At 40.9% G+C, this 12,648-nt stretch overlaps 1 protein-coding gene across 1 annotated transcript; it reads right to left on the bottom strand.

Annotated features, from left to right (window-relative positions):
• Window positions 1-261: 261 nt before the first annotated feature.
• LOC118386214 (atypical chemokine receptor 3-like) lies at window positions 262-12,078 on the bottom strand. The gene is made up of 2 exons (XM_035773762.2): window positions 11,900-12,078; window positions 262-4,068 (listed from the first exon to the last, which is right to left on the bottom strand). The coding sequence occupies exon 2, from the start codon at window positions 4,023-4,025 to the stop codon at window positions 2,889-2,891; it is 1,137 nt and encodes a 378-aa protein (XP_035629655.2). The 5' UTR covers window positions 4,026-4,068; window positions 11,900-12,078; the 3' UTR covers window positions 262-2,888.
• Window positions 12,079-12,648: the final 570 nt, after the last annotated feature.

Here is a 12,648-nt window from a genome sequence, read left to right as displayed (position 1 = left end):
CATGATAAGCATTGTAAAAGCACTGTGTATGTTGCAGCTGTGCTTCATAACTGAACGGTTACGGATAGGATACAGGATCTAATTAAACGTTATAAATGACATTGTCCATTTATTGGCCACATAAAGTTTACAGTTGAAAATGTGTTTGGTTGAATGTGTTCATGCTAATGCACTCCAGTCAGAGCTGCCATACTAAAATGTGTCCTCTTGTTACTTTAATTAAAAGGCTCTGATTAAAGTAATAACACAACGCAAAAGAACTTCAGACACAAGATTCATTTTTGGTAAGTAACAAAATCCATAACATACAGTAAACACAAAACATCAATGGTCCTTTGCTTTCTCTTTCAATAATGACTGCTAGGATTGGAATTCTCACAATGTAACAGGATACATATGTATCCAATCAGATGACACTATAACTCCATGGCAATGGATCAAACAAAACATGTTTGTTACCACAGACAGACAGATATAGCATTGTATAACTCAATGTTTTTATCCATCATCATTTGGTATGGAACTTTGTGTGAGTCACACTGTTTTCACTATAATAGCAGGACTCGTGTCACAGAGTCAGTGACTTTCATTTACAAAGAGGCAGCTTCATGAACACATAGAAATTACTGATGTGAACTTCTGAATCCACAACATATGAATTACGATTAACAAAACTACAGATGTAGGATCTTAAATTGACCCGTTTGTCATCGCAACATTATCCCGCAACAACAGGATTTGAATGTTTAGTCCATAGTGCTTGGTCGGTGGTTAGGCTATTAGCTGGACATGTAGAGTGCAATACTGTTCATACAGTATATGACCCATTTCAAGAAGCTAGGCGTATGTCATGCATCACTACTTCACATAATAGGCATTTGAATTTGTATTTTTCGCAAAATGCGTTTTTTGTGTGAACTTTCATGTGCCTTAATAACAAATGTGTATGCCATCTGTAAATACAAATAAAATGGTTAAATTAAGAGCCTAGTTGTTTTAGCCACGGAAGAAGGCAGGAACCTTCCCGCTAGCGATGATTGGCTGAGATAATGGATGGGCTAGACATGCAGAGAAATTAGTAGCATGTAGCATGCTTCTGTCTATAGCATAAAAGTGTTGCTACTGCTCTCAACAACATTGCTGCCCCAAATTTATTAGGGGCTATCGACTAAGATCTGTGGAAAAAAATTGTGATGGACTACTTTCTGCACACGGTCAGTGTGAACTGGAGTGACACAATAACGGGCAAAATAAGCTGTAGTTAACTACAAACCAAACGGAAAAGACACACTGCCGTGAAGCGTTCATCCATTCATTTCATCTATGGTGGCTTGCTATGACAATCCGTTTGTACTATAGCTATGGGTGGGATTATGGTGTATTGTTTAGCTAATTAGCTAGCATTCTCACTTCGCAAGAGAATTATATCATGACCGATCAAGTTAGCCAGGTGTGTGTGGGGTTGATTTCAGACAACTATTGTATTTCATGAACAAACAGTAGTGACCCATCCACTTAGTTAGGCATGTCTGGGGGGTGGTTATAGCATTTATTTCACATGACCCTTCAATCTAGACAAATGTCTGGGCAATCTCTTATAATTATAAAATATCATTATCTGGACACTTTCAAAGTTAGGTTAGGATATAGACCAAGGACTAGATCAAGTGTGTATTTACCTGGAGTTTTTCCTTCTTTTTGGCTTCTACTTAAACCACTTTTAGTCTTGATGTCTTTTGTTGTTTACTTAACTACCTTACTCACCCTGTTTAGCACATGGCCTCACATGTGAATCTTTAAAGATGGGTGGGGCTAAGGCTTAAGAGGGTGTGAATGATGCTGAATAGGTGTAGACAAAGAAGAGCTCTGTAGTTGGTTTACCAAAACATTCAAGGGCCATTTTCTCAAAAGTGGGGTTACAAGTTCATCAACTTTCAAAGCAGAATTACTTCCCCATTGTTCCTCAACTGCAGTGTCTGATATACCATTTTATCCAATGTAAAAAAAAGTATTTTTTAAATGTTGTTACATAAGAATCGAGGCATATAACCATGTGTTAGTGGTTTTCAGTAGCTCTATGTAAATTAATATGTGGTGATTAAGATCCTACATCTGTACATAAACAATGCCAAATTTGAAAGTATTTTATAATATGTACAAAAATACAGTATATAGAAAGTTGAATAATAACAATCTAACAATTATAATATATGTATTTCAATGCCCTTCTAACTATTTACAAAGTGGATTTGAGGTGTCACACAATTACACACACACACACGCACTCACGCACATACACACACCTCTAGCAGTTATATAGGACTCTTCAGACAGACAAACTGGGATTGGTCTGTCTTGAAGTGGAGAGAGAGATTGAGAGAGAGAGTTTGTCTGTGTCGCCATGACTACAATGGCACTACTTCAGAAGCACTTTAAAACAGTCTGTTTGTCAGACAGAGAATCTACTCTTTCTTCCACTCAATATAAGTGCTTTTCTCCAGACATCATTAGTTTGAGTTGATAATGGCCTGCAACTGCAGTCCCTCACACCATCCTTATTAGGAACGCATGGTAGCAGGACAAATACACAGGTAGTTTCTGTGAGGGGAATGTTGGATTATAAATAATGTCTGGTTTGCTTCAGATGAGGGCACACAAACTTGAAGTTTGTGTACAGCTTAGGCTTTGGGAAAGGTTATTTGTTATTCTCTAGTTGTTAAGACACATATTTAATGTTGTTCTTTGTGATGGCCCAAATTTAGCCTATATAAGTTATCATGGGTTACTGCATTTGAGGTAATTTCAATAATTTTGGGTCAGGTGGACAGACTATGTTCTAGAGTTATGTGGTGTGTTCTAAGTTCCAGGGTGTGCTCTAGAGTTCAGTCTCAGATCTGTGGTGGGTTCTCCACGGCGACGGCAGAGTACTCTGTCTCAGAGATGTGGGGCTGCTCTATGAGCCTGGTCAGGCCTGTACGTGTGGAGTACTTAAAGATAAAAGCCTTCATCAGGTCATAGCGGTAGTTCCTGTTGAGGAAGTTGTAGAGGATGGGGTTGAAGCAGCAGTGGAGCAGGGACAGACACTGGGTGAGGTGCAGCGCCACGTAGAGGGCGTTCTCCAGCCCACAGCTCAGAGGAACCAGGCCCAGCAGGGAGAGGGCATCGGCCAGGAGCACTCCGTGGTAGGGCCCCCAACAGCCCAGGAATACCACGGTATAGGCCAGGATCACCCTGCGGCTCACACGACGCTCCTGCTCCATCGCCGAGGAGGAACAGGAGGTGGAGGAGAGGGCTTGGGCCAGGAGTGCATAGGCCAGAGCGATGACAGGGAAGGGTAGGACGAAACCAAGCAGGATGAAGCTCAGCTGAACTCCCACCATCCACTCCCTGGAGTGTTCCTCTGGGTACACCGGCCTGCACAGCACTACCTCCCCGTGTGATGACCTCACCGCCTGCAGGAAGTAGGTATCGGGCAGGGAGGCCACCAGAGCCAGGAGCCACACTCCTACGCACACGCTGCGGCGAATCAGCTTCCGGCGTCGTCCCCCATCCTCACTGTCGGCGGGCCGTGTCACGCTCAGGTAGCGGTCGACACTCATACAGGCCAGGAAGAAGATGGAGCTGAAGAGGTTAACAGAGAAGAGCAGGTGGGTGAGCTTACACGCCACCTCGCCGAAGGGCCAGTGGCCATGCTGCGCCAGGGAACTCACCCACACGGGCAGCGTGACGCACACGCACAGGTCAGCTGCCGCCAGGTGGGCGATGTAGAGGTGGGTCTCGTGGCGAGGGGAGGAGCTGGAGGTGGTGCGCTGGGAGCGGACATTGACCCAGAGGACGAGGCCGTTGGCGGCCAAACCGACCACGAAGATGAAGATGTAAAGGATGCACATGGAGTGGAGCAGGGCGCTGCGGTCGAACGCTGTTGGACACCCGACCATCTCCACACGCGTCACGTTCTCCAGGAGGCCCGTGAGGTTCAGGTCCTCCCAAGTGTCCAGCAGCTCAACCAAATCAAAGCTGCTCATCCTTCTGCTGGGAACGATCGCACACACCTCACGGACCTGGGATCTGTAGAGACAAGAAGGCAGCAGCCCATCATTCCTGATATCAGTTTGTCTGTTTGGAACTAAACATCAACATAAAGTGCCTTCAGAAAGTATTCATACCCCTTGAATTGTTCTACATTTTGTTGTGTTACAGCCTGAATTCAAAATGGATTAAATAGATTAATTTGTTTTCACCCATACACACACACACACACACACACACACACACACACACACACACACACACACACACACACACACACACAAAACCCCAAAATGAAAAAGCAAAAACATGTTTTTAGAAATATTTGCAAATGCATTGAAAATAAAATACAGAAATATCTTATTTACATAGAGAGACCAGTCAGAAGTTGACACACCTACTCATTTCATTTTTTTTTCTACATTGTAGAATAATAGTGAAGACATCAAAACTATGAAATAACACATATGGAATCATGTAGTAACCAAAGCAGTGTTAAACAAATCAAAATAGATTTGAAATTCTTCAAAGTAGCCACCCTTTGCCCCGATGACAGCTTTGCACACTCTTGGAATTCTCTCAACCAGATTCACCTGGAATGCTTTTCCAACAGTCTTGAAGGAGTTCCCACATATGCTGAGCACCTTTTGACTGCTTTTCCTTCACTCTGCAGTCCAACTCATCCCAAACCATCTCAATTGGGTTGAGTTTGAGTGATTGTGGAGGCCAGGTCATCTGATGCAGCACTCCATCATTCTCCTTCTTGGTCAAATAGTCCTTACACATCCTGGAGGTGTGTTGGGTCATTGTCCTGTTGAAAAGCAAATGATAGTCCCACTAAGCGCCAACCAAATGGGATGGCGTATCGTTGCAGAATGCTGTGGTAGCCATGCTGGTTAAGTGTAGTGGTTCTGACCGCTGTGTTTTTGTGCGACGCAGAGTAAGTTGACAGATGATCTCCGCATGTGTAGTTCCCACTATGAAGCATGAACGAGGAGGTGTGATGGTGTGGGGGTGCTTTGCTGGTTATTTAGAATTCAAGAAACGCTTAACCAGCATGGCTACTACAGCATTCTGTAGCAATACACAAGCCCATATGGTTTGTGATTAGTGGGACTATCATTTGTTTTTCAACAGGACAATGACCCAACACACCTCCAAGCTGTGTAAGGGCTATTTGACCAAGAAGGAGAGTGATGGAGTGCTGGATCAGATGACCTGGCCTCCACAATCACCTGACCTTAACCAAATTGAGATGGTCTGGGATGAGTCGTACTGCAGAGTGAAGGAAAGGCAGCCAACAAGTGCTCAGCATATGTGTGAACTAATTCAAGACTGTTGGAAAGCATTCCAGGTGAAGCTGCTTGAGAGAATCCCAAGAGTGTGCCAAGAATGTGCAAAGCTGTCATCAAGGTAAAGGGTGGCTACTTTGAAGAATCTCAAATATAAAATATATTTTGATTTGTTTAACACTTTTTCTGTTACTACATGATTCCATTTGTGTCATTTCACAGTTTTGATGTCTTCACTATTATTCTACCATGTAGAAAATAGTAAAGATAAAGAAAAACCCTTGAATGTGTAGGTGTGTCCAAACTTTTTACTCGTACTGTAAGTATTCACACCCCAGACACAATACATGTTACAATCACCTTTGGCAGCTATTACAGCTGTGAGTCTTTCTGTGTAAGTCTCTAAGAGCTTTGAACACCTGGATTGTAGAATATTTGCACATTATTCTTTTAAAAATTCTTCAAGCTCTGTCAAGTTGGCTGTTGATTATTGCTAGACAGCCATTTTCAAGTCTTACCATAGATTTGCAAGCCGATTTAAGACAAAACTGTAATTAAGCCACTCAGGAACATTCAATGACGTCTTGGTAAGCACTCCAGTATACAGTATATTTTTCCTTGCATTTCAGGTTATTGTCCTGCTGAAAGGTGAATTTGTCTGTGTCTCTGTTGAAAAGCCGACTGAACAAGGTTTCCCTCTCGGATCTTGCCTGTGCTTAGCTCTATTCCGTTTCTTTTTATCCCGTCCGCCCCAAAAGAAACCTTGTCTTTGCCGATGACAAGCATACCCATAACGTGATGCAGACACCAGCATGCTTGAAGATATGAAAAGTGATACTCAGTGATGTGTTGTGTTGGATTTGCCCCAAACATAACACTTTGTTATCAGGACATAAGGTACATTTATTTGCCACGTGTTTTGCAGTTTTACTATAGTGCATTCTTGCAAACAACAAAAATGTTTCCATTCTGTTATTTAGGTTAGTATTGTTGAGTAACTACAATGTTGTTGATCCATTCTCAGTTTTCACCTATCACAGCCATTAGACTCTGTTTTAAAATGTCACCATTGACCTCATGGTGAAATCCCTGAGTGGTTTCCTTCCTCTCCCGCAACTGAGTTAGGAAGGACACCTGTATCTTTGTAGTGACTGGAAGTATTGATACACCATCCAAAGTGTAATTAATAACTTCACCATGTTCAAAGTGTGATATTCAATGTCTGCTTTATGTTTTTTACCCATAGGTGTCCTTCTTTGCGAGGCATTGGAAAACCTCCCTGGTCTTTGTGGTTGAATCTGTGCTTGAAATAAACTCCTCGATTGAGGGACCTTACAGATAATTGTATGTGTGGGATACAGAGCAGAGGTAGACAGTCATTCAAAAATTGTGTGCAATACTATTATTAAAAACAGAGTGAGTCCATGCAACTTATTACGTGACTTGTTAAAGCTAATGTTTTACTCCTGAACTTAATTAGGCTTGCCACAACATAGGGGTTGAATACTTATTTACTCAAGACATTAAGGCTTTTCATTTTTTATTCCTTTGTCAAAAATACCTTTGATATTATGGGGTATTGTGTGAAGGCCTGTGCCACGAAATCTTAATTTAATCCATTTCAAATTAAAGTTGTAACACTCCAAAATGTTGTGTGAATTGGGTGTGAATACTTTCTGAAGGCACTGTACATCCCAGTTAGCACATAACGTTCTGGGAACCGTAGGTTTCTTAGAGCGTGGTTGCCCTATAATTTTTTTGCATACGACCTTCCCACAACATTCTGGGAACGGTGCAGGATTGATACCCAGGGAGTACATAACATTCTGAGAACTACGTGTTTCTTAGGTTGGAATTTTCGTACTTCAGCATAACATTTCCTACAGGCTTCCTCGTGGTTCTATTTAAATTAATGCTCTCAAATGGTTCCAATAACGACAAAAAACAACATTCTCTGTGGGAATGTTTTCTACAGGTTTCCTCATGGTTCAAATTAAAGTCAAGTTCTCAGAACATTCAGAGAACATTAAAAAACAATGTTCTTCTGTGGGAATTTCAGCACTTCAGCAAAAGGTTTTCCTCAGGTTTCCTCACGGTCAAGTCATGTTCTCAGAATATTAAGAAAACTTTCCAAAAAAGCCACAAGAAACCATTAGTAACATTCAAAGAATATTATTTAAAAACATATATATATATATATATATATATATATATATATATAACAGAAGATGTAATCACTGGTCACTTTAATAATGGAACATTAATCACTTTAATAATGTTTACATACTGCTTTACTCATCTCATATGTATATACTGTATTTGATTCTACTGTATTTTAGTCAATGCCACTCCGACATTGCTCATCCTGATATTTATATATTTCTTAATTCCATTATTTTACTTTTAGATTTGTCTGTATTGTTGTGAATTGTTATATACTACTGCACTGCTGGAGTTAGGAACACAAGCATTTCGCTACACCCGCAATAACATCTGCTAAATATGTGTATGTGACCAATAAAATTTGATTTGAGATCATAGGTTTGAATCTCGCTGATGACGTTCCACAATAAATAAATACATTGTTTGCCTAAGCTGATGATTAATGCCTAAGCAAATGAATTTCCATGTGTACTATATGTGCTTGGAGTTCAAAACACTTAACCTAAGCTATCAGTATGATTGAAATATTTAGTGAAAGTTAAGTTAGTTATTCAAAAACCTCCAAATTACCTTAACATTTCATTCAAAACGTTCACAACATTTAGAGAATGTTATTTAATAACCTTCAAATAACCTATAATTTCCGTTAAAAGAAAGTTAATAAAACCTCCCAGGAAAACCTTCAGGGAGCCATAGTAAAATGTTCTCAGAACCTCACTGCAACGTTAAATGCATGTTCCCAGAAAAGGCTATATTTTCTCTTCCGTTTAAAAAAATGTTATGTTTTACCGGTCAGGAAATGTACGGCTTCGTTCCCAGAACCAATGGGAAACCAAAAACGTGCGTTCCCACAACTTCAAAGGAAACAAAATGTGCTGGCTGGAGTGTCTCTGAATCTGTCTGTTTGGAACCAGGCATCAACATACATTTAACATGTCACAGTAAATGTTTGAATTATATTTAGTGAGTGCTGCCCCGAGTTCCCTTGGCTTTTCATTAATGAGACCTCAACCAATCAGTCTATTTCTGGGGCAGAGTAAGATCAGAAAATCAATTGACTTCTACACAGAGCCCTGCATTCTATGGTATTAAGTGCTACACAGAGCACTGCATTCTATGGTATTTACTTCTACAGAGAGCACTGTATTCTATGGTATTTACTTCTACAGAGAGCACTGCATTCTATGGTATTTACTTCTACAGAGAGCACTGCATTCTATGGTATTTACTTCTACAGAGAGCACTGCATTCTATGGTATTTACTTCTACAGAGAGCACTGCATTCTATGGTATTTACTTCTACAGAGAGCACTGTATTCTATGGTATGTTATGAGATCCAATAAGCATAACCAAATGAAATGTTAAAAAAAAGCTTTTTATGATATGCCACTTGATCCCAAATAATCTAAATGTAGTTACCTCTTTAAAAACTGCTTTATGAGTTCATAAAGACTGTTGTTTTGGGATGATTGAGGAATGACTAAAAACTCTATCTTTTTAGGTCCAGTCAGAGGGCACCAGCTACAGTATGTTTACATTAGTCCCAAAACAGATTAAATGTGAGGCAATTAGATCTGGTACCCAAACATTGTGTAATTCCAAAATGTTCAGAGATCCAGCGTCAGTCGGAATGGTAGACCTGATGTCGCTTTAAATCATGTTTTCCATTGATGTGCATGCAAGAAAACATTTTCCTGTGTGCCACTGCTCCTCCAGAAATAAAGTGAGGGAAGGAGAGAGAAGACAGATTTGTTATAACCACAACATCATCTGAAAACATCTGAGGCTAATCATATACACTATACAAACACACGCAAAGGGATCCTGCACACTCATGCATGCACATCATGTACACATATGGACACACACTGCTCTCTGTTTTATGTACACCAGGGTCACAACACAACCTCTGACCTCTCTGTACAGTATGTCTGATTGGTCATTTTACGCTCTAGCTTGATGTCTCTCTTCCCATGACAGACACAACATGACGAGTGAGAGGTGAGGGGTTAAAGGTGAGAGGTCAGACATGAGTCATCAGTGATTTAATCCTCCTGTTCCTTATGATTGACATGCATGTCCACAGACTGTGAGACATCAGAGCGGGGTTACCAAGGGGTTTAACTACTTTAGAAACGGTCCAGCCACGGTCAAAGACAGGTCGGCGACCGCTGGGCAATACAGCGGGTTAAAGTGCATTGAAACGTGACCCGCTTAAGCAGCTGTACGTGTGAGCTCAGTGAGTGTGTGACCGCATGGCCCACGCCAAACTGTCTGTGATTCCACAGGAGACCATGTTGACAGTGGAGAAGGGAGGGCCTATCTGTGGCTGAATGTGTTGTTGCACATGTCTGTAGCAGTGGCCCATAGGCGTGTGTGTGTTATGACTGCCTCTAGTTTCAGCAGATTCTATCAGTGATCAAGAAGCTATTTAATTGATTGCTCTTTTCATTTTTATTTGGCCCTTCACCCCTGGCACACAACCACTTGCCCTTTACTACAGTAGAATTTTAATTTTCTGTTTTAGAGGGATGGTGTAGTCTAACTCGGGCCCTCATACATAAGTGTCCCTGTAATTCACCTCTATTATATGGTAAACAGAAACACCTGAGGTGCCAGCTCACGTCACATCTCTCTGATCCATTATCCCCTTCACACTCAGCCCATCTGATAACACACACACACACACACACACACACAAAGAAACACACATGCACACACGCACAGCAGCAGAACACTGCACTGATAAGCAGTCCTTCTCCCCCTTTCTGTCTGTCTCTCTCTCTCTCCTCATCTCCCTCTCTCTCATTATCTGCCCCTCAAACTCTCATTACAAGTAACTGGGGAATAATCAGATCACAAACCTATAGTTTCACCATACTCCAAATACCCAATAAGGCCGAGCTGGTTGCAACATAGAACATGAGAGGCTGTATGAACATGAGCATTATATGTTCCCCCTTACTAGCTCTGATTGTGCTGATTTACTAAGGAAAAATGTATTCTATGACTGTGAATGTGGTTGTCCCACCTAGTTTAAGATGAATGCACTAACTGTAAGTCGCTCTGGATAAGAGCATCTGCTAAATGACTAAAATGTAAATGTATGATATTATACCTCGAGGGCTGCAGGTATAGATGTTGGATCATAATTGGAGCCACTTTGCTACAGCAGAAAAATAATCCTGCAGCAACAGGAAATGTAAATTATTATGTGGATTATAATTAATTTTTTAAGGGGTTGATACATTTTTCGTAAGGGAAAATCACGTCTGAAATTTCAATGTGGAAATGACAAACTTTAGAAGCCTTTTTAGACCTCAAATACACTACAAATGTGCATTTCCTGCTGAGCAGGAAAATTCTCAGCAACAACATAGTTATCCAATTCAGATCCTACATCTGTATTTGATTATCCCTGGTGATTCCCTATCTGGTTACACATTAGCCAAGCAGCATGCAGGGCAGATGATGCATGCATTCCAATACTGGACAAATAGGGAGCAATGTTTTCATGTGTTAATCCAAAACCAGAGAATGCTGCAGGTGTGACAATAAAAGATCGGAGCTCTCTCTCGCTGGAAGCGCTCTCTCCTGTTGGTTTAGGCTTTTGTCTTGCAAAAGAAAAGGACTCAATGGAGAGGGGTCAAGGGAGGGCCCACAAACATCCCTATAGCTACCAGAACCCTATATGAGATGAGGAAGATAAACGTTTTCGTTTTGTTTATATATTTCAATATGGGGAAACTTCTAACCCAAGCGCATTTATTTGCACTTTTCTAGCGCATTTGCACTTTTCTATGGTATTACATTATCCATGCGTCACAATGCTTATATTTAAAATATACAATTGAAATATAAGAAAATATGTATATGATAGGGAACGGATGAATTTACATAAGTGAGAAACACACACTTATGTAGAGTTACAATACCGAGTTGATCTTTATATCCGTACATTGCCATTACGCGCGAGAGAGCACTGAAATAATCTGACGTGAAGCTCTTGTAGCCTATCTGAGAACACATTCAATTCCGTAAACCATGTTTAAATCTTCCCTGAAAACAAACCACATTCCTTATCAAATGCCAGGGGACTCCGTGTGTAACCTGGCGACGTTTATTGAACATGCACTACTAATCCGCGCGCCACGCTGCGAAAGCCGATGGCCCTTTCTATGGATAGAACGACTTGATGACATCATAGGCAAGTAGTCACATTAGGATAATGTTTTAGCCAAAACTCAACAAGCAACAATGCACCATTAGCTGAAACGTAAAATTGACTGTCGGCTGTCCACGAAACCGAAATGTTAGGAGTGCAGCTGTTTGGCCCGCAACCTCTTGTTATGGAGATGCTCCTGTCAACTGGTTTACTTAGAAACTAAAATTGATGTAAAATACAATGTCTTACCTGTAATTGAGAAGAAAATGCTTTATGCGTGAGCTCTTCGATGAAATTGCACCGCTTCTCCTGGGCGAAGGGATGTCCTGTTATGCTTTGTCCAAGATAGGGAGAGGTGGTGGTTGTGAGCTCTCCGCTATGTGATTCGAATGCGTGGGTGAGTACCCAGTGTCTCTCTCCTCCCTGCTATAGTGAACCTGGCCTCGTGCCTCCCACTGCACTTGTTAAATAGGCCTAACCTATTGCGTAGTGATACGCCTCCCAAGGCAGGTCCCAAAACACATTCATTGAAGTTTCTGCCGAGAGCGAAACAAAAGCGTATGATTTTCACTTTGTCCCACAAACAATTGCCCTATAGTCGAAACACGTTTGTGCTTCATACAAACAGGTGGATCTATTGTGTGCAGACTGCCAAAGACAGATGATAATACATATTCACTTAGTAGACAGTAATTATCTGAGATAGGTCTATGATAGAAATCAATAAGCTACTATTTTGCACATACAGTTGAAGTCGGAAGTTTACATACACCTTAGCCAAATACATTTAAACTCGTTTTTTAAAAACAATTTCTGACATTTAATCCCAGTAAAAATGCCCTGTCTTAAGTCAGTTAGGATCACCACTTTATTTTAAGAATGTAACATGTCAGAATAATAGTAGAGAGAATGATTTATTTCAGCTTTTATTTCTTTCATCACATTCCCAGTGGGACAGAAGTTTACATACACTCAATTGGTATTTGCTAGCATTGCCT

The sequence above is a fragment of the Oncorhynchus keta genome, chromosome 7, assembly GCF_023373465.1.
Source record: "Oncorhynchus keta strain PuntledgeMale-10-30-2019 chromosome 7, Oket_V2, whole genome shotgun sequence".
NCBI classification, from domain to species: Eukaryota; Metazoa; Chordata; class Actinopteri; order Salmoniformes; family Salmonidae; genus Oncorhynchus; species Oncorhynchus keta.
The sequence above is the reverse complement of the archived record's forward strand: the minus strand, read 5'-3'. Positions and strand labels throughout refer to the sequence as shown.